Source organism: Prunus mume, linkage group LG1, assembly GCF_029339155.1.
Source record: "Prunus mume cultivar Tortuosa linkage group LG1, ASM2933915v1, whole genome shotgun sequence".
NCBI lineage: Eukaryota > Viridiplantae > Streptophyta > Magnoliopsida > Rosales > Rosaceae > Prunus > Prunus mume.
The window spans coordinates 22,292,145-22,313,339 of record NC_142698.1 but is presented as its reverse complement, the minus strand read 5'-3'; the positions used below and the strand labels follow the sequence as shown (position 1 = coordinate 22,313,339).

The window sequence follows — 21,195 nt, the reverse complement described above, 5'->3', positions numbered from 1 at the left end:
ATAGATAGAATATTGAAATTCTTAGCTTCTCATGAAACCAGAAGATAAGATGGGAATATCAATTAATCAATCTGAAACTTAAATTCACACAAAAGACATGCAGTGTCACCTCTTTGTTCAGATGTGGGACTTGGAAATGGCAGAAAATCTTCCCCAATCGCCAGGCAAGATGTTTTCTGGCTTGTAGCAAGGAGAAGGGTGAGATGGTGAAAGAAGGTGTTTCACATTTATCTTTCTACCCACCCCCTTAACAAAGAGGAAAAAATCTTAACGACAAATATCAACAAATTTGGCAGCAGTCTTCAAATAGCTGAGTTTTTTGTTTCAATTTTCAACCACCTCTATTTTGCAGTTGCAAATTTGTGGTAACTCCTTGATCAGAAGTTTGTAACCACTAATTTCCATTTTTTGGTATCTCTTTTTATTTTTGTTCCAAATGGATAATACCATGAAAACCAACTCATACATACATGTCCAAGAATAAACAGCTTTCTGAGCGAAAAGAACCATTGGCTAATACACAGTAGAACTCAGTATTGTTATTCATAAAAATAGACAATCTCCTTCCATTCTAAAATTAACCCAAATGGTTAGTGATTCTGAATTTTTTATTTGGAAAAAAGGGAGACTAAAAGAAAATACACATTTGGGTGGATTAGGCTGTTGTGGCCATTGTTTTAGTCAATTGTTCCACGTTATGCAGACTAGTCAACGGTGTTTCATTTGTTTGGGATGTTGAGGAGGAATATATGACTGAAACGAGGCATATAGGTTTTGTACTTCATGTATGTTTAGCTCTATGTATCTTAATTTGGATTCTTTGTTATGTGCATAAACGCATGCATGAAAGTGCAGGAAAAAACCTGTATGGAACAATCCTATTGCACCTTCCCTCACATAATTTCTGAAAGAGATGAAGAACTCAGAGAGAAAGAGAGAGAGTTAGTAACCCCGTTACAGGTAAGCCCTATAAGACACGGCGCAATAGGCTCTGCCCATCACAGAAGCTTTGCTTGCCAGTGCAGGGAGTTGCACTAAGACAGGAAAGTAAGTTAATTTTTCTTCGGGCAGGCAGAGGTGTAAATTAGCTGGTTAATGGTGGTTGAAGCATGGAGTCACAGGAAGTAACTTTACCTGTGGATACAGTAGTGTTGATAACATGGCATGTGCCTAATTGATGCATTTGACATATCAATGCTAATATCACAATGATCTTGGTTGGAGTCACTGGAAATGTCCAATAGAGCACAGCAGCCTCAAGGTTTTTTTTTTTTTTTCTTTTCAAAAATGCTAAAGCAATTTTGATTGAGTAATTTCTGGGCGAGCAGTGATCTATAGGCCTATAATACTTTAAGACCAAAAAGATGAAATCAGTTTTACAACACATTTTAAAATACAACGATAAAATAGTCACCAAAATTTGTAAATTTTGCCTAATCAATTCAGCAGGTGAGTTTTTCTTGAGAGAGCCAAAGTAGAAAAACTAAAGGATCTAGATGGGTTACAAACACATTTTGCCCTTTTCTTTTATTCTTCTTTCTTCGTCGTCCTTTATTCTGCTTCCTTCGTTTGTTACTTTTGCCTCTTGTATATCTTTGCCAGGAATGATTTCAACACTGCCTGTACCGCTTTACTTGAATGAGATTCAATGGATTTTGTAAGTTTCTGATAACTGCTGCTCTCATACTCCAGAAATACACCCTACAAACCCCAAGTTAAATGCAATGTTAACATTAAATGATTGGTTCCAACTCAAGAAATATGCAAAAGAAGCAAACTCTTGATAAACCTATTGCTCCCAGAAAATGTAAAGCTGAAAGAGTAGACAGGGAGAATAACCTGAATATCAAGGACTTTATATAGCTCTTTTACTTTTTCAATACATATTTGATCATCTTTCCCGTAGTTCTCCTGGTAACATAACACAAATACAGATAAATGTAGTCAAAAATTATAACACCAGGACATAGTATACGATTTATAGAAATTAAATTTTCTTGCTTACATGTAATAGTTTTTTTTGTTCCTCGTTGGAAAGTTCTAAAGCTTTCACAACCACCCAAGAGCACTTGAAGTCTTGAATATCTGTCCCAACCTAATATTTCAAAGGACAAACAGTTAGATCTCTCATAACTCTCTGATGGTAGGGAATTGCATGACCAAAAGCCAAATGAATATAGCTCAACAACATACCTTGCCAATCACTTTGGGATCACCAAAGCAGTCCAAATAATCATCCTACGAAATACATCAGCGTATCATTTAGTTATACAAAACAAAAAAGGGCAATAGAAAAATATGTGCTGCTTGATTGCCGGGAAGACATAGTGAAGGAAGAAAAAAAACAGTGGTCATAGATTGATCAAGGAGCTGTAGTTTTGGCATCCCCCCTTTCTTTTTTTCCTAGTCTTCCTAGAGTTTATCAGCTATTATGGTAAATTAACTATTACCTGTACTTGAAAATAGGTTCCCATTTCAATAAGAATATTCTTCACATCAACATGGCTTTCAAGATCTTCGCCTGCCATTAGCAACGCGCATGCTACCTGAGTGCATACATTGGCCATAAGCAAGATATCTAAAAGAACATTCACTAAATCCAGGCATGATAAGCATGCTTTTAAATATAAGTAGACATAGCAATTATATAGAAAATGTTAGTTTCATTATGTGTTTAGGAAGATAAAATGACAAGAATCTAGCAAGACTCTACGAAATGAGTCATTTGCAACTTGGAGGAACTGAAACCAACTTCTTTTAGAGAGAACAAAAAGAAAATCAAGAACTCTGCTCTATAGAGGTTATGAACTACTTCAATATATGACCATCAGCAACCAAAAAATTCTTCAAAAGTCGCAGTTCCATTCACATGGAGAAAAAATCCTAGACATGAACAGCCTTACATTACACGCCAATAAAGACAGCAATTTTTCATCTACACAGACAACCATCGGTTGTAAACATCTCTAAAGACAAATTGACCATCAGAGGCACTTTGACCATAAAGATGAAAATGAATGCATAGAAAGGAATTTGTACTCACTGGAAGGTAAAATGAGTAATAAGCAGTTTTGTACTGAACGATGCGGCGGTGACTGCATGATTACACAACCATTTTAGATTTAAAAAAGTAAATAGATTTAATTGAAAATAATTTATATAAGAAAGAAACCATCTCAATTTTCACTTACAGTGCCAATGAGTACTTAGACAGATCTTTCTCTCCTTCATGAGTGGTAATTAAATCTATCAATTGTCCATGGGCTGTTTGAAATTCCACCTGCATATCAATGTCGATGATTGATGCATGGTTAAAATGAAAAAAACAACTTAGTGGTCCTGGTCTAATGTCTATGTAAAGACATCCCTACCTCATTAAATAAATCTAGCAGATCCACATAGTAGGGCCTTCCCCTAAAGTGCTTTTTGAGAACTCTCGGGATATGGTTGCGCAGTAGTATGCCATCATTCACAGCAATCATGCCAATCTAATATTAACAATAATGGAAGTTAGAATTTTCGAAGCAATTAAAAAGAGAACTGTACAAGGAAAAGAATCACTCTTGGTAGAGGCTCACACCTTTGGTAGTCTGAACCAGCAGGGCTGACCCCTACGTGTATGAGAGCTATCCATGATATCATCAAGAACGAGAAAATATGCTTGAAGCTGCAAAAGTCAATGAAAAGAGGAGTCAAAATCCCATTGCAACTAATGCAGAGCAGAATTGCTGAGGTATGATAACCATTGTGATTAATACTAAATGAGAAGAGAGGGGGGAAAGAAAAATGGCAGGAGTCGCTATGTAGACATACCCATTCAATACACCAACCAACTGCTGATGCATGAAAAATTTCATCATCCGTTAGCTCCCTTCCATCCTTAAGTAACTTCAGGCTGTCAATTACGGATAAACCTCGATTCAGCTTTCCTGCCATGGTACAAGTTTATGAGCAGAAGTTCTATCACAAAGAGCTCGAAGAAAAATCAGAAAATGTAACATGTCTATACCTCCTGGCACATTGTAGTCCAGCATCTGCAACAAAAGGGACACAAACATTCAATTAGGAAGTATACTTGACTCAAGCTTTACTTAGCCCAAGCAATGCAAATATCAGTATGAAATAGGAATTAAAGTGATTAAGAGCAACAGCATATTGAGAATAAACTTGTGCCACTGCGTAGTTAAAGAAAAATACACACCTTGGACTTCAAACACACACAAAAACAGAGATATGCATGTGAGGATCTACAAATGCTAATATGATTGCCCCTTCAGGATGGACACAAATTTTGCACAAAAGGAGATCTTGCCTATGGTTCAGACATGACTCTGGTTGCTATATCTCATCTCGCATGTAAGTCAACGTGACGAATCTACACGGTACAGCGTGTCATGTTACCCCTTAAAGACAACCTGGAGCATCTCCCATTGTACCCTCTTCAATGTTTGGACTAAATATCGACTCAGCACATTGATTCATTTTAACATTTGCATTAATCTAATTTTTTGATAATTATGTATTACATCTTAATTGTATATTTGTCAATCTGTAATCAGAAGTAACTGGTATAACTTTTCTCCTCTTTTTAATTTTCCCTTTTTATTTTGGCGATTGGTATTCACAATAAGATATAAGACTGCAAGGTTTCTTGCTCTGAATATGAACTAAATCCTGGTAATTGAGTGTCTTGAGTATTATGGGATCGGGTGGTTCATGTGGAACAAAAAAGCCAAACAAACAATGGCAGCAAGCAATGTTGTCTTACTCTGACCAAAAAGAAAAGCTTTCAAGCCACTCCCAATACCAACATTCTTATAAAATTTCAACTGAATCTCAACAATCTTTGTCTAACAAAAGTATCCCATCAAAGTTTTCAGCCAAAAAATAAATTTTGCTCGATTCAATTAATTTTCTTTCACCAAAGTGAAAGATTCCTTCCAAAACCCAAATAACACCCTATTACATTATTGAAAAAACCAACAAAAAGGGAAATCAACAAAACTTAACTGAATGTAACAGCGCATTGAAAATAAATAATAATAAAACTCCATGTTTCAAAGCTATCTATGCACACATTGAGACATGAATTAGAAGCATAATACAGAGATAGATGGAAGTACCCGATCAACCCATTGACGAGAAACGTCCGTGAATTCGAAAGCAGGGTCATTGAGAAGTTCAGATTTCAAAACAGAGTAGACCTCCAAGAATTTAGACCTTAAATCACTCATTTTTTCCACACAGAAACACACAAGCTCAGAGAGAGAGAGGGTGTGGAGTGAGAATGCAAAGGGTGTGAGCTTGAGCTTTAAACGAGAACGTAGGAAAGGGAAGAGTCTTGTAATGCCAGCCGCAAGCTTTGAACTCTATATAGAGATGGGCAAGTCCCATCTGGTGGGCTGTTTGATACTTGTTTTTATGTCTTTTGTTTTGGAGTGTTTCCATAAAATTTTAAAAAAACAAACTACACACAAAAATTTAACTAATTAAAATGTACTTCCAAATATTTATCTGAAGAATTTAAAAGAACTTTTCTTCTACTGAATTGGCTTTACTCTAGGAGCATTTTTCATGTATAATATCCATTTATTAAGAACAGCATACTTTTCTTCTAAAGAATTCAGTTTTGAAATAAAAAGAAATATATACCGCATGAAACTTAAAATATTTTAAAATTTAAAACAAACAGAAAGAGAGATACTATAGTTCAAATTTGATACAAGAATTTGTATCTTCATTGGACTTTTTTCTCAATAAATCGCATTGCATAAAGTAGACACGAGATGAGATCTAAGAATCCTTTTTAAAAAAATTCCAAATGAATTCAAATTTATTATGGTTACTAGTTTATTGGCACGCTTTCCGCACATAATAATTGGTATTTTTCAACTTATAGTGTGATTAATTTACTCTAATTATAGTGTTTTTAACTACAGTATTTTCAATATTTTTAGAAGGGTTCAGATATTTTGGTGAAAAGGTCACTTATGTTTTTATTTTAAAAGAAACAAAAAAGCCAAAGACAGATTAGGGGACAACATAGGTGTACGTAGCTTACGTTGCCCGTGAACTTTGGGTATCTCAACTTCATTGATATCTCACCAAACCATTGTACTTGTCAAAATTGGGGAGCCAACTGCCAAGTCAACTCCCAAGCCATCTCTACAAAAACGGCGTCGTCATTATACTCTGCCAGCCAACCACAAGACACGTAGGTTAGGAATCATTATATGAGCTGGCACTAGGCTTCGCTGTTAAGTTGTTAACTATTGATGGAATTATTTTCTCGATACGGATAGTCAAACAACAACAAAGATATTATTTCTTTCATAAAGAACAAGATACAATTTCTCTACCTTAGTTAATATAGAGTTAACCTAACCAACTGTCAACTAACTATAACCTAACTGATGGTTAACAACAGCGCCAGCTCATATAGAGATTCCTATCAGTCTGCTTGATTTGCATGGGCTCAGTTTTTATGAAAGAGCCCGTTTGTCTTAACAAGGAGGCCCGTTTCTGTTTTTTGGCATTTGGTTGAACTAGAGTGATTTGGATTTGCCGAGTCCATGACTAATCTGACAGAGATGGTACACAAGAATCAACATCCAGAATTTCCTACAGAGTCTATGAAAATTCTCATTGAGCACAACTTTGCTTCATATTAATAATTCTTGCTGCTATTGTTTGAAGTAGATTTTCAGAACAGCCAACGCATTGAACTACAAACAGAAAAGCATAGAGACTGTAGAAAAGTACCATATAATAAAGCTCAAACTTTTGAGATCATTACAAAGATTGATGCATTCTTTTCCTTAGTGCATTTGTATGTACATGTATTCCACATATCAATAAAAATTCAAAAAGAATGTATTTTTTGGTACATATTGCAGAAAAGAAAAATCAAAGATACCGACGATTCTCTCGCTGTTTGTATATTCAAAGATTATAAACTTAGGTATAGTTTGGTTACTGGTGAGCTCCCCTGTACAAGCAATAAACTCGCTCGAGTAACCATGTAAAAATCACACCAAAAGTATAAGAAAACCAAAAAGAAAAAAACAAAGCTCGGTCAATTTGATGTCTTGTTTCCTATCTCTGCAGTTCTTGCTTGCAAAGAGGACAACAAGATATGATCCTGAGCCACTGATCAACGCACTTGAGGTGAAACATATGCGAACATGGCAACTGCCTTACTTCTTCCGTGTCTTTATATTTAGCCAGGCAAATACAGCAATCCTGTAAACACAAGAAAAGGATTAAGAGACAAACTAATCAGCCTTACAGAGGAGAAACTGAGATTCTCATGTGTGAAGAAACCCCAAGCAGGACGCATACTATTTGCAAAGCAAGGCCAGATTTAGTTTTGTATGTATAACTATGACTTACTGGATCTTCATTTGCAAGGCATCCTGAATCACAATCATTTCCGAGCTCTACTTTGGTGTTAACTTCTTTATATCTCCAGCTGGGAAGCTGAGAAATTTGGTCATCAGATGCTGCTTTATCAATGGACCCCATGTTCATGTTGTATCCAAGCAGGCTGCTCATTAGGGGAACACAGCAGCATAGCAGCACAAACAGCAGGAAGGGAAAAGAGTAGCTGATGGCATTCCAAGCAAGCAGAGAGATGCAGAGCACATGGAGTTTTGGAGCTCCAGGAAACGAACTAAAGCGAGAATCGAAGACCCAAACATTACCCATTACAAACCATATTGCAAAGAATAGCTCCAGTGAGGTCCTACACCTGTTCATCAAATGTGTGGTCCTGTAAGTTACACCATATATCAGAATTTGAGATGTGCAAGTTTCCATATATTTTACTCTACAAATATGTATCCAAATCTTTCATCACAACCATAATAACTAAAAGGAAGTAACGGAAGCCTAGAAAAAGTACCTGGATTCTTCAGTGCTTCTCTGCTGTTCCATGTCAGAGAGGTTGAAACCATCCCCTTGAGACAAATAAAGTAGCCTGTAACGCCCGAAGAGCACCAGCAAATTGAGAACACAGCCAATATCATACCCAACAATCCAAATTCTCATAGGCCAAACCGGCCTCTCCTTCTTTGAAACAGCCAAAGTAATTGTGGTGATACTTATTTGAACAACCAAAGCAATAAATTCCAGCATCATCCAAGTGCTGGAATTGAAAGGGTTTGACCCAAGATCAGACCTTGAACCATTTTGGTAGTGGAATACTCTTCTTAAGAAGATGAACCACCTTGCTCTTGATATTCTCATAGCCATTCTCATTAAGAATGAAGAAGGGGGAGCTCTAGAGGACCTGGTCCTGATTACACTAACAGCCGTCCGATCATCTCCTGGAGAAGTTGATGAAAATGAAACCGCACTGCCAGCAGAGTTACACATGGGCTCTGATGGAAAAAGGTAACGGGTATTCATCGAGAATGATTCTACTGGCCGCTATATATATGGATTTAGAAAAGTGATATATGGTGTGAACTGAAATTTGGAGACTAACATGAAATATATGAGACTTGTATCATAAAAGTTGTGCTGGGAATTTTCACAAATATGTGGCTTGCAGTTGGCTTTGTGGAAGGAAGCGTTGTATTAGGATATTCATGCAACTTCCATGTTTTCTTCAGTAATTGTCATGCATGAGAGTTCAATGAAGCAAAAGGTGAAAAATACCATTTGGGTTGAGCATCCAAAAGCAGTGGATCTAGAAGCTTGTATCTCCAAGGCCTTAAAGCTTCAGGCTTCAGCTTGGAACTAACATCTGCAGCTCAAAACCCCAGGTGATCAGAAACTAAGAAAATCTCTCTCCTCTAAAACCAACTCTAAATATCCCAATCCAAATAAAGCTTACAGCTTTATGCTGACAAAACTCACTTAGGCACAAACTTCTTATGGCTTCCTTGGATATATTACCTCAAATTGAATACCCCAGAAAATTAATCACCTTTCCATCAAAATTTTCAAAAACCCACAAACCCAAACACTTTCAAGACCTCAATCTCTCACCCCAAAAGCACAAAACATGCAGAAGAGGTCAAAAGCTTTGTTGGGTATCAAAGGATGGACCTCAACATGAACAGAATGAAAGAAACTGAAGTCTATAAAAGGGGGTATTGAGTAACAGGAGCAGCCAGCAGATGGGTGTGAAGAGCATGTCAGGAAGGTGAAGTTGGGTCTTCAGATGGTGACCGAAAATCCAACTGCTAAAGGGCTTTGCTTTGATTCAAAGAGAATCAGAAGGTTTGGAGGGAAGGAAGCTAACCGTTGGCCTAACTTCCCTCCTGCGTTTGTTTATTATTAAGCAAACAAAAGTTGAGAGCTACTTGGCTGCGTCGACTGCAAATCTATCTTTATCTGCACTGCAATAGAAAATTAGGAGAAAAGCAAAGATATATTTTTAGAATTTTTAAGTTGATATCTCGTTTTCAGAGTTAATTGGATGAGAGAAAAAGTGTTAATTTGAAACTTAAGCTCAGTAATTTGTGTTTAAGCTGTTAATTTGAATTCTGGCGGGTACAGTGCCCTGTGACATTTTTGTGCCAAGCGGTTGGCCACCTAATCCCATCAGTAGCTGCATTATTTTGGAGTTCCATCCATGGACCCTCTTCTGAGTTATATTTTTCATGTAGGCCACACCATTCTGGCTTGCTGTCCAATATCTAAATTTTTTTACCGTTACTTATCCTGCTACTATGCTTTCTTCTTTTTTCTTCACATGAAACCAACAACAGACAATTTGGTAGGTCATATTTTGAAAGAAAATACAGGGACCTCTTCTTATAATGTTTGGTGACGGCGAGAATATTTTTGTTTTATTTTTATTTTTTTTGTAATTACTTACCCTTTCTATAGTTCTATTGTAATTACTTGCCCTTTCTATAGTTCTATTGAAGAATAATAAATATTAAAAAATTATCATATACTTTGTTTGGCGTTTTCTTATGATTATGTTTGTGTCTAAAATGACATAATTTCTGCAAAGAACCTAATAGTGTAGTGGTTTAGAGCAAATGTTTCCCATGAAAGTTGTAGCATATTATCGACCCTCCCAATAAAAAAAGTTCCAAAAAATTGACATCACTTTCGGATTTTAAAGATAAGTCAAATCTTTTGGACGTAAGATTTCACATCGACAAGATAATTAAATAAAATCCAAGTTAATTTTCTCGTATTTTGCTAAGCATAGCAGTTCAAGGATTGTGACCCTTGCATGTTCCAAAGTAACAGAATTGTAGACGTGTCAGTCAATTACTATACTTGGCAATCTAAAAAAAGACAAAATTCACAAAATTTGAAACTCTATGGAGTAAATCAAATTTGGGCCAAATCAAATTTAATAACGTAATTAGGAACATAAACACGTATTAACACACAAATTAAAATTATCACTAAGGGGCCCATAGGACTTTGAATATTTGATGGTCATACAACGTCATTAGAGTATTCAAAATGATTTCCAACTCCATTGCATCCTTTAGCAGCAAGCCACGTAGTATCATCCTTGTAGGACCATTTTTCTTTGTGGCTTTTAACTTCAAAATCTTTCCATGCATAACATAAGAAGGATGCCTTGTAGGATCTTCATAGGTCCAGATGATTTTGTCCACAACTTTTTTATTTGTTAGTTCCATAAAAATAAATTTTATTGAATAAGTAAGGACTTGAATCCTTCATAAAACTTATACAAATTATCTAGAAACGTAGAAGATTTCATTTTTACACGTGTTACTATTAGAATCTTATCTCATGAATAAATTAGGGCAAAAAATCATGTAGTCATTCTCGTAAATTGTATAAATTATTTAGAAATGTAGAAGATTTTTTTTTTAATTGATATAAATGATATTTAAGGAAGGGGAAGTCGAACACAGAACTTCGGGTGTAGAAACAATAGCTCTTTTAGCCCCGTTAACTTATAGCCTTGGTGTCAATGTCTCATTAAGAAGTATATGCAGCTCATGACATATGGATGGCGCCATGATAGTGAATATTCCAACCAGTTTAACATGCAAGCTTCTTATCCATGATTGAAGTTGAAGATCTAGAAATTGGCTTGTTTAATTTGGGTCATTACTAAGATTAAATTTTGAGAAAGCTGCCTTTGGATTTATAACATTTCTATTATATTTCATTTTAAACTGTAAATTCATGAGAACTTGAAAGCAAGTGTTGCCCCTGTCTTTCACATACTCACGTTTCTCGTATGAGTCACCTAATAAAAGTTTGATTTTGGAACTCAGATTGACTGGAAATTAAAGAATAGGAAACCAAAGGGAGAGTCAAAATCAAGCTCGGTATTTCGTAATTGACCGAAATTTGACCACCTTAGCCGATAATTTGTGGCTACGTGCGCTAATAACTTTGGCTTCACGGATTAGTTGTGATTAGTGAAGCAAGGGAGAGTCGCATTCGTGTTCATCATATATGTAGGACCTAAGCACATTTGAACTTTCATCTTAAATTCGGGATATCTATAATTAAAGGCCTTCGGCTTGGTTGCACGCGTACGTAACTCACATATGATTAATTTATCTATATATATAAAACAAAAGATATAGAATGATGAAAAATTCAAAATATCAGAAAATGTCATTGGATAATGTAAACATTAAAAATTGAAATTATTAATTAAATGAAGATAATATGATAAATTCACACTTTTTCATATTAACAAAAAATTTTAAAAAAAGAAAAATCAGATAATGATTCTTATTTTTATGAAACACAACTACCCATTATCTTTTTTAATTCTAAAATAAAATTAAAAATTTCTAAAAAAAAGCAGCTTCTCGGAGGCGTAGAAGCGTGTGTAAAGAGGCTAGAATAAGATAAATGAGAGATTACATGTTTAATTAACTTAATTAATATTTTTTTAAGGATTATTACACGTGTTAGTATTATAACAATTTTGAGAAGCAAGAGCCTTCATGTGCACTTGACAGAAGACATCAGTACATGATCTGGTTCGTTCATTCATTCAAAGTAAACATAAAAACGCAGAGGATAAAACAAAAATCCCATCAATACCCAAAATCCACAGACGGTGTTTCACTCCACACAAATCACCAAAAAGGCCAAGTCTGCAACTTTACGGACTCTATTCCATTTCATGAGCTAGAAATCAATTGCATAAAATATGAGAGAGAGAGAGAGAGAGAGAGAGAGAGAGAGAGGATCTAAAGCCTGTGGCTTTGAATCTTCTTCTTCTGGGTTCGCCGGTGTTTTCTGCACTAATGGGTTTTCAGGAACAGGGTTTAGATAGATCAGTTCAACAACATCTATCTGTCTCTCCTCTTGGCACCGGCAGTCTCAAAGACAAAGATCACAGTGCAAGTCGCCATCATTCTAATATTTTTCGCCTAAGTGCTTCCATATGCATATAGATTCCAATAATTTCATAATTCAACCGGCATTTGGTATGTAAAACTAGAACAAAAGGAAAAAACCTTGATTATTTTAATAGTATACTCGGGCGGCTATACTCGTACAAATAAATTATAATATTTAAATAGTAAAGCCGGACGGCTATACATTTTAAAATATGTTCGAATATTTGACTTAGTCTAGCCGCCCGGCTATACTCTTTATATTATAATATTTAATGGTATAGCCGCACGGCTATACTGTTAAAAATATATTCTAGTATTTTAACAGTATAGCCGAACGGCTATACTATTTAAAATATATTATTAATTTTAAATAGTATAGCCGTGCGGCTATACTATTTAAAATATATGGGAATATTTATATAGTATGTGGCTATACTCCTGAAATATATTCTATTATTTAAACATTATAGCCGAACGGCTATACTCTTTAATTTTTAATATTTTTTTTATAAATATATTCGAATATTGCTGTACCTTTGAAAACACTCCTTGTTGACAATTCTTTGCCTTGAATCTGGCTGCAGTCGGCTCCTCCATCTCCAGAAGGGCTCATTGAGGGCTCTCCATCTTCAGAAGGGCTGTCATCATCATCGTCGGTAAATATCTCATCTGCATCAATGGAGGGTTCTCCATCATCATCATCATCAGTGTACATCTCGCCTGTGTCCATTGAGTGCTCTCCAGTTTCAGAAGGGCCATGCTGATTGAGGGTTCTCTTCCATCAACTCTAACCAGCAAAGCAACCAAACTTAAATTACAAAAAAGCAATCAAAGTTAAGAAATTTCCTTTTCAATTCAAATTTTTAATTTAAGAAATTTCTCCATTGACCAACACTGAAAATTCACCATAATTGATTTTCATCAAGTTGGAGTGATGAAAAGGACTATGACTGGTAAAAGAAAAAGTTTTCATCAAGTTGCATTTGACCATTTGAAAGATCTACATAACCATTTGGAGGCTGTCAATGACATCCCTCGCAAGGTAGTCTATTCTGAATATGGTTTTCTTTTAGCCTAACATTTTCAATCGTACCTCCTTCTTGTGGTTGTTAAAACTGTTATTTTCTCATGTTTATGCCAGATAAGTTCAACTTGCAATTACATGTCTAACATGTTTCCTCGAGCAAATCTGTTGCTCGTTGTCTTTGAAAATTGTTTTGTGTAAAATAGTCACGAAAAAATGCATGCAAAACAAATTATTTATCATTCATGTTCTGATGCTAGAGAATTAGCAACTGCTAAATGGATTGCTTTTTGGTATTTTGTTCAATTTTACTTTGTAGTTACATGTTTTCCTTTGAAATCTAAATGCTCTCAATTTGTTTGTGATGTCACCATAGTTTGCTGCATCTTTTTCCCTGTTCTTCATTGTAATTATTTTATAATGCTTCTGTAATGATGCAGATCATGAGGGCGAATGTCATAAGTTCGCTTTTACATATGGATGATCTTTCTCTCAATTTGGCTCATTGTGCCTCACCATGGAGCTATTCTGAATCACATTACAGATGTGCTTCAGAGCAAACTGATCTAACACGTGAAGAGGGAAACAAATTAGTTGTATCTTTCATGGGGAAACTACTAGATATATTAACATCACTGTCTTCCTTCAACTATAAGTTTATAACTAAACTAGATCATGCTCTAAGTGATGGCGTAACAAAGGGTGGAAGACAAGCATCGGAGTGAAGAGCGTCAATTGCTAAACATTTGAAGAGTGGGCATGGCAGTTGTCAATTTTGCAGCATCTTCTTTCGTTATTTGAACGCCAGTGGCGGTGGAAAGAGACATTAACTATATTATGTCCTGCACCATCCAAGCTACTTAACCTGTGAGTTACAAGCCTTTTCTTCTTTGGGAATTTATATGATGATCAATTGGTTCTTGTGCAAGAACTGCTTTTGGATATTTATTATACAAGAAAATGGTAGTTTATGACGTTTATGAACTATAACGATCACCCAGGGCAAACAAAATATGATGACCTCATTATTCCAAATGATAGAAATAAATTATGATATTTGAAGATGACAGCACATAATCAGTTAATATGAAATTGCTGACATCTTACTTTCTGAAGGCAAATATCGTAGGTGTTCTTATTTATGAGAAATATACTTTAGTTTCTATGGTTTTATGCATAAATTATCTGGTTTTGGAGAGCATGTTTTTCTGGAGAGCTATTAGGCTGGTCCCTTTTTTATTTCATTTAATCTAATAAATAGTACCGCCGCACGGCTATACTGTGGTATTTTTTATATTTTTTTTAAAAATAAATAGTATGGCCGCTCGGCTAGACGGTTAAATGTAGTATATTTAAAGAGTATAGCCGCTCGGCTATATTGGGGTCCCTTTTTAAAAAAATAAATAAATTTGTTTCCCATATTTTTGTTTAGAGCATTATCCATTACTATTAGGCCATGAGTCTCTATAGTCCCCTTTTGATTTTTTACATTTCCAGAGTTATTACCCGTATAAAGAATTTAGCAATTTCCCGTTTTATACTTGTATTATACACGTATGTATGTGTTTTTCAATAATACTTCCGTTTCCGTACACATCTTAAAGATTCAGTAAAATACACATGTAGCACTAGAGAGAATGAGGTAGATCCAAGGTAGACGTTCGCACGAAAAAAAGAAGAAGAAGAAATAATTGAACTCTCAGATTGATTCCATTTTTTCAATATCTGCTTTGGATATATTGAAACTAACAAATTAATAACTATAAAGTATAAACTAATGGAATAATTTCAAAATTTCTAGGGCATCCTTGTTTGCAAACTCAACAACTAGAAAGCTTATGTTTTGCTTCCAGCGTAACCTCTCTCTGTTAACTGTCTTTCCCGAGCAGAAGGGTACTTGCAATACACTTATGTCATTCTATTTATCTGTCCCTGAAACTTTAGTAATTTGCCTCCCCACTATTCAACTTTAGTATTGATAGCTTACTAATTGTCTTCCCAGCTACTCAACTTAAACTAAATACTGTAGGGTTTCTACTTTCTAATCAAGTTTCCAATGCTGCTAATTGACAGACAGTTACAGAAAACTTTATCAAATTAATACAATTATCTTCTAATTAGAGTCAAACTCTCCATATATAGTGCAGACTAAACACACCCCTCACTGGTTCATCAGGTGTACTTAAGGTGAGCAACCCTGGAATTCTTGTCCTTGTTGACCATAAGAACACTATCAATCTATTGGTAGTCTTTAATGAAAATGTCTTGTTCTTGTTAGTTGGAAAGAGTCAATTTCCCCTCTCATTCTTTCTGAGTTTCTAATTTTTTTTGTTTGGCTTGGTTCATGGCATTACATGGTAGTCTTTAACCCACCAATGAATTCTCCAGGTGTGGCTGCATCAAGGATGAAGCCTCCCCTAAAGAAAGAAACATCAATGAAGCTTTTGAGAGCACTTAATTAACTTGATATATGTAAATATGTAAAACAGCAGCCATGACAAAACAGTGCATTCAGAACATCAACATAGGATGCAAAAGCGATCCCACTGGAAGATTTAAGTTGAAGCAAAAAAAACCACACATATTCTCAAGCAACATTTTTCTGATCAACTTCTAATACCAAACAATAGGTTAACTCTAATTCAAATCACAACATGAGTTGTTGAAATCATGATAGAATACACATATGTAACATCTTAAAAGGAGAAGTTACCCACTTCCAAGGAGCATCTCGAACAGGAAGATTCAAAGGTTTTAGACTGAGACTAGCAAAAATATTCACGAGATCTCTTTCTTCACTATCTGCAGACTGCATGCATGATTATGTTCAACAGCACAAGTGTTACCACATAAAGGAAGGAAGGTAGGTTCAATAGATGACAAGGCAACAAAATTACCAACCGCTGTCACAACTATGCTACAATTTCAATGTTGCGAAGATATATACTCTTAACTTGTTAGGAAAGAATTGGACACCCAAAAATAACACCTAAATATATTACCAATTTTATTAAACTTAAAAGAAGACTTAAAGTATAACCAATTCTGCAGTTCCAAAATAAATAAAATAATAATTTGTAAGTCATATCCCTTGCCTGGACTGGAAATAGGTGATGGGTACCTCATTGTTGAACTGTGCGTGGCTCCTTTACTATTTTGGACTCCATCTTCTTATAAGAAGTTTCACCAATTAATAAGACATCCGTTAATTGCTTCTCCCCAATATGCTCATTTCCAGAAGCTACGGAAGTCTTTGTTTCTCCTATAACTGAGATAAGAAATCATAAGCATTGCACATAAAGCATCCATTTACCATAGGAATAAAATGCTATCTTCACACTTTTAATAACACATCCAAAATATTTTGAACAAAAGAAGCTGAGTAGATACAACAAGTCTGTCTCAACACTTTTACTAACCCAATTCTATTGCATGAATTCTACAATAGGAGCAATTTATAATTTTTCTTTTCATAAGAAACACAAATTTAAGTTACAAACTTCCATTAAAACAAAGAAAGAGGATCGTGATGCAGAAGACACTGTTGATAATAATAGTGAAGATTATTTGTACCATTCCTTATACCCAGTTCTGATGATTTGACTTCAGTAGCAGGCAAAGTTGCATCTACTAGATGGTCACTGGACTGGAACCATATACCTTTGAATTCTGCTAACCACAAGGAGCCTTTGGTTCTGACGAAGACATAAGAGCAGCCAATTGCACCACTAAGAGTATATCAAAAAGCAAAAACTTTCACTATCTAGCATGTACTCAATCATCCATATATACAAGGGGAGAATGGAGATGATGTGGCTCATAGAATCAAAGCACGATAGGTAAAATGGAGTGTTTTGTTAAGCATATATATAGTGTGATCATAATATTTTGCTATAATTGAAAGCTAAGTTTATGGAACATCTGTTAGACCAGCCATGCTATATGGGACTGAATGCTGGACAGTTAGAAAACAGACATATTCATAGTTCCTGTAGGTACATATTAGCCAAATGTTACAACCAGCACAGTGATATGCACACCTCTATCTCTGTTTCTCTAACGGCATATAGGCCATTATTAGACACAAATTGTTAAGAGATCAGATTAAAGTATTTGTCATCTTTTGAATCCTTCAAAATTGGAAATGTTTGCTGAATAATCTTTGCTATGCTTCAAAAGTGAAGGGTCATTGCCTCAACCTTAAAAGCCTGGTTTTTATAGTGAAAGGGATGTCAATGAACTCGAGATCTTTCCTTCTTCTAAAGCATTTTCAGCTAATGAAATCACAATCCTTTTACACTAATGGAGGCTCGATAAACGATATTTCATGTTGGTATGTTAATCTGGTTCTTTTGAAGTTAGTTTGAAAAGTTCAATATAATTAAGAGATTCCCAACCCATGCGCTAGCAAATGCACCCTCTAATTTTTTTTATTTGTTTTCTTTGGAGTTGTGGTGGAGTTCGCACAACAGAAACATAGATGCTGATACAAGAACAGATATAAAAGCTTAAATGAATCAGATTTTTCACTGGAGGTGGTGTAATATATCAAAAAAAAATTCTGTTCTTTGGTGGGTTTGTTTTGGGTTCCTATGCAACAGGAGGAGGAGACAAATCTTTCTTCTTCTTCTTTTTTTCTTCTCTCAGCACACAAGAGGGCATGATCAAATGTCAAAATCTATACTAGAAATGCAATATCCAAAGAATGAAAAGCTGTCCAACCAAGAAGAAACTAGCAAATATTAGTGAATCAGCAAAACTTATGAATTTAGCAAATAGAGAACCTGAAGCCAGTTTCAAGCAGAAAAAACTTACTTGTGTAATATGAAGAGCCTGCTCAAGCCTCTGAATTTGAATCCATTGTCAGCCATCTGAAAGCAAAGAGAAAGAAGCCAATGGCAAAATGAACAACACACTAACAACATCACACATTCATAGCCATAGACCAAAGATGGATTAAGTACATCAGTGCATGACCTTGTGAGCCTGAGAGGCAACCGTTTCGAGTCTATCCTGGGCATCTTGTGCTTTAGACTCTAAATAATGGGCCTAGGCGGGCGCTAGGCGGCTGGGCGGGCCTCGTAGCCCGGTTGGGTTTTTTTTCGATGCTGAACCTGGAGGACGAAGCAGCCGAAACCGAAGAAAACAAATCAAAGCTTGAGTTGATAGAGAAGCGAAACCTCGACTGCAACCTCTGTCCTCTGCGAGTGCAAGCTTCGTGTTCGGTTCGAATATATTTAAGGGAAATGACCCTCAGTGCCACCCCTTTAATAATTTTAACTAAAAATGCCATCCCTTCCCAATTTTTTTATAACTATCAACTATAAATAGAAAATTATTGTACCCTTATTGCTCTCCTAACACATTTTCTGAAATTGACCTCCCGCCCATCAGCTCTCCGTCGCTCAATCTCTTCATCTTCACTCTCTGGTCACTCTGCTCTCACTCTCTCGTCTCTCAGCTCTAACTCTCTCATCTCTCGTCGCTCAGCCGTCACTCTTGTCTTCTGTCCCAAATAAATCATGCATCGAAGAACAACGCCATCATTCACAAAACAGGTACTGTTCATCGAATTCTTTTACGGCTTTGGGTTTATGGGTTTGTTTGAAATTGGTTGACGGGGTTGTTTGAAATTGGTTTAGGGTTTGGGGGTTTCTCTGAAATTGGTTTAGTGGGTTTTCTGAAATGGGTATAGGGTTTAGGGGTTTCACTAAAATTGGTTTTGCTTTAACTCTGTTTGCTAACTTAAGGGCTTGCATATTGGATATGGATAAGTTCTCTATGTTTTTCATATTCTCTTGTGATTATTTGGAATTTCAGTTTGGGGATGAATATTCAATGTCTAAACAAAGGGCAAGGAACCATATGTGGTGTAATATGAGTTCTTTAAAAGTTTGCTGTTTTGTGCTTGATCATTGTATGCTTAAAACAAAGCGGGAAATGAGTGAAGATGGGAACATGCCACCAGCAGGTGTGGTTTAGAGAAATGGGGCCATGGATTTTGCTATAAGCTAACTCTTTAAGCTTTTGCTTGTCTTTTTTGTCTATGGATAGTTAGACAACTCTGTTTATGAGGTGAACTTTTAATTTTTTAATTGTACATGTGTAAGAAACATTTTTTACAGTTTTGATGGTTTATTTATTCATTTATCTTTCATATTGATAACACATACAATACATACAAACCTCTGATTTTGTTAACGAAAAACTGAAGGGATGGTGCCAATGTCATTAATTTCCTTACATTTGAAAGGAGGGCATATTGGAGTCATGATTGTGGTTGCCACTAATTGATAGGATGTTCCATGACATTATACGTTGAAGTCAATAAATTGTTTCCTGCTGTCTTCTTGTTGAATTGTTCTGAATTAGGCTTCTGCTACTGCACATTCCTATTGTAGCTTAAGCTGTCATGATTATCTGGTGTTTGGAGATGTGTCTGTAGATATTTAGTTAATTGTCAATGATCATGTAAGGTAAAGACTTAAATCCTTGTGAGACAGAAATTGGAGTGAGTGACCAGTAATTTGAAGGACACATGAAAAACAGAGTGAGAGACAAGTAGTTTAATGGCATTTTTTAGGAAGCCTTGTGAAGAGAAAATATAAAAGAAGGAAGTGGGAAAATATAATGGCACTCTCTCTTTCTCTCTTTGCAGTCAATGTTAGGGTTTGTTGAGGGGGTTCTTGAAGGTGAAAGAGAGGGTTGCTTCGTTAAATGCTCTCTCCCTTCAACAATCTCTCAGTTCCGTCTCTTTTCATGTTTTCAATGGACGTCTTTCTCTTCTTCTCTGCTCTTTCAGGGCCTCAAAAAACCCAAATTCTTGGTTTCGGTTCCGACTTTTTTCACATACTTCCTCCTCATTCTCAATCCTCTCACAGACAGAATTCGAGCTTTTGTTTAGGTGTTTCTGCGATTTCCAATTCGGGTCTGTCTGCAAAACGAGTGATTCTAAGGTAGGTTTTGTATTTGTTATTGACTAGTTTGTCTTTTTGTACGGTTTTCATTTGAAAAGGATCATTTCACTAACCTATGACTGATTTTGTGAAGTTTAGTAATTAGAGAGATTGCAAATTTCTGTATTTTAACTGTGAATTACTTCATGCTTGGATGAAACTTCTATTGGTCTGATTGATTTTCATGCTATGGATGACGAAGTGCCTCAAGTTGCTATTTGTCATGTAGGATTGGTTCGTTTGTGATGCGTGTTTTCAGTTTCATTTTATGATGCATATTTAGTGTGGGAATTTATTGTGGTTCATGTGCTGTAATTTGTGTTTAATTTTCACTTAATATCCTATAATAGGCCGTTGAATTGTGTATTGCTTGTTATTGTCCAGATTGCAACGGACTGAATTTTTTTTAATAATAATGCCGTGCAGGGAAACATGGTTTCGCCAATTAAGTTGATGATTGGAGAGGAAGATAAGTTCCAAGGAAAAGCATTGGCGCTATCCCATACAAAGAGTGCAATAAGTACGATAAAAGAGAAATTCAGTGAGCAACAGCTACGAACCTTCGAAGAGAGTTGTTTTGGGCATCTCCTACTCATCGAGGACTGAAGTGGGACGTCGCCAATTGTACACGGATTGTTCTGAGGAAAGCTGATCCGAAGCTGTTTCCCAAGTGAACGGGATCAAATTCATTGTTGGCAATAAGGTGATCCAATTCACACCGCAGCAATTTTGCGCCGTCACAGGGCTAAGGTTTGAAACCTTCCCTTTATTCCGCTTCCCGTAATGACAACTGCTCATTGAAAAGGAAGTATTTTGGCAACAATAAAACAGTGAGCTGTTGGAATTAGAAAAAGCCTTCGCGATCGCTGATGCGAATGATGCATTGAAGCTCGGCTTT

The 21,195-nt window shown here is 35.8% G+C and overlaps 3 protein-coding genes across 10 annotated transcripts; all 3 read right to left on the bottom strand.

Annotated features, from left to right (window-relative positions):
• Positions 1 to 1,333: 1,333 nt before the first annotated feature.
• LOC103318981 (farnesyl pyrophosphate synthase-like) lies at positions 1,334 to 5,392 on the bottom strand. The gene is made up of 12 exons (XM_008220463.3): positions 5,124 to 5,392; positions 4,010 to 4,034; positions 3,814 to 3,929; positions 3,581 to 3,667; positions 3,372 to 3,488; positions 3,192 to 3,280; positions 3,044 to 3,095; positions 2,451 to 2,546; positions 2,194 to 2,238; positions 2,006 to 2,095; positions 1,840 to 1,911; positions 1,334 to 1,701 (listed from the first exon to the last, which is right to left on the bottom strand). Exons 1-12 carry the CDS (start codon positions 5,232 to 5,234, stop codon positions 1,573 to 1,575), a joined length of 1,029 nt encoding a protein of 342 aa, XP_008218685.1. The 5' UTR covers positions 5,235 to 5,392; the 3' UTR covers positions 1,334 to 1,572.
• Positions 5,393 to 6,749: 1,357 nt separating this feature from the next.
• On the bottom strand, positions 6,750 to 9,511 carry LOC103318968 (E3 ubiquitin-protein ligase At1g63170). 3 transcript variants are annotated; one of them, XM_089045572.1, is made up of 4 exons: positions 8,863 to 9,480; positions 7,904 to 8,749; positions 7,393 to 7,771; positions 6,750 to 7,242 (listed from the first exon to the last, which is right to left on the bottom strand). In XM_089045572.1, the coding sequence occupies exons 2-4, from the start codon at positions 8,407 to 8,409 to the stop codon at positions 7,096 to 7,098; spliced, it is 1,032 nt and encodes a 343-aa protein (XP_088901698.1). In that variant the 5' UTR covers positions 8,410 to 8,749; positions 8,863 to 9,480; the 3' UTR covers positions 6,750 to 7,095. The 3 variants fall into 3 exon arrangements, with proteins under 3 accessions (XP_088901698.1, XP_008218676.1, XP_008218667.1); XM_008220454.3 differs by having other exon boundaries at positions 7,393 to 7,750; positions 7,904 to 9,511; XM_008220445.3 differs by having other exon boundaries at positions 7,904 to 9,480.
• Positions 9,512 to 16,205: 6,694 nt separating this feature from the next.
• Positions 16,206 to 18,530, bottom strand: LOC148921320 (uncharacterized). 6 transcript variants are annotated; one of them, XR_016122223.1, is made up of 4 exons: positions 18,306 to 18,530; positions 18,157 to 18,212; positions 16,915 to 18,054; positions 16,206 to 16,609 (listed from the first exon to the last, which is right to left on the bottom strand). XR_016122223.1 is itself a non-coding variant. In XM_089041803.1 (4 exons), exons 1-4 carry the CDS (start codon positions 18,360 to 18,362, stop codon positions 16,464 to 16,466), a joined length of 414 nt encoding a protein of 137 aa, XP_088897929.1. In that variant the 5' UTR covers positions 18,363 to 18,530; the 3' UTR covers positions 16,206 to 16,463. The 6 variants fall into 6 exon arrangements, 3 of the variants coding, with proteins under 3 accessions (XP_088897929.1, XP_088897934.1, XP_088897924.1); XM_089041803.1 differs by having other exon boundaries at positions 16,915 to 17,069; XM_089041808.1 differs by having other exon boundaries at positions 16,915 to 17,036.
• Between the last annotated feature and the right edge of the window lie 2,665 nt (positions 18,531 to 21,195).

Bases quoted from the DNA above. Each gene is read 5' to 3' on its own strand.
- LOC103318981 (XM_008220463.3), bottom strand. From the start codon at position 5,234: ATGAGTGATTTAAGGTCTAAATTCTTGGAGGTCTACTCTGTTTTGAAA. The intron at 3,668-3,813 runs GTATGTCTACAT...TGACTTTTGCAG, and splicing joins TTGGTTGGTGTATTGAATGG to CTTCAAGCATATTTTCTCGT. The intron at 2,239-2,450 runs GTAATAGTTAAT...TGTATTTCGTAG, and splicing joins GAACCTATTTTCAAGTACAG to GATGATTATTTGGACTGCTT.
- LOC103318968 (XM_008220445.3), bottom strand. From the start codon at position 8,409: ATGAATACCCGTTACCTTTTTCCATCAGAGCCCATGTGTAACTCTGCT. The intron at 7,772-7,903 runs GTACTTTTTCTA...TGTAACTTACAG, and splicing joins AGAAGCACTGAAGAATCCAG to GACCACACATTTGATGAACA. The intron at 7,243-7,392 runs GTAAGTCATAGT...TTGTGTTTACAG, and splicing joins GCCTTGCAAATGAAGATCCA to GATTGCTGTATTTGCCTGGC.
- LOC148921320 (XM_089041798.1), bottom strand. From the start codon at position 18,362: ATGCCCAGGATAGACTCGAAACGGTTGCCTCTCAGGCTCACAAGGTCA. The intron at 17,070-18,156 runs GTAAGTTTTTTC...ATATACTCTTAG, and splicing joins AGGCTCTTCATATTACACAA to TGGTGCAATTGGCTGCTCTT. The intron at 16,610-16,914 runs GTACAAATAATC...TTCTTATCTCAG, and splicing joins AGAACTGGGTATAAGGAATG to TTATAGGAGAAACAAAGACT.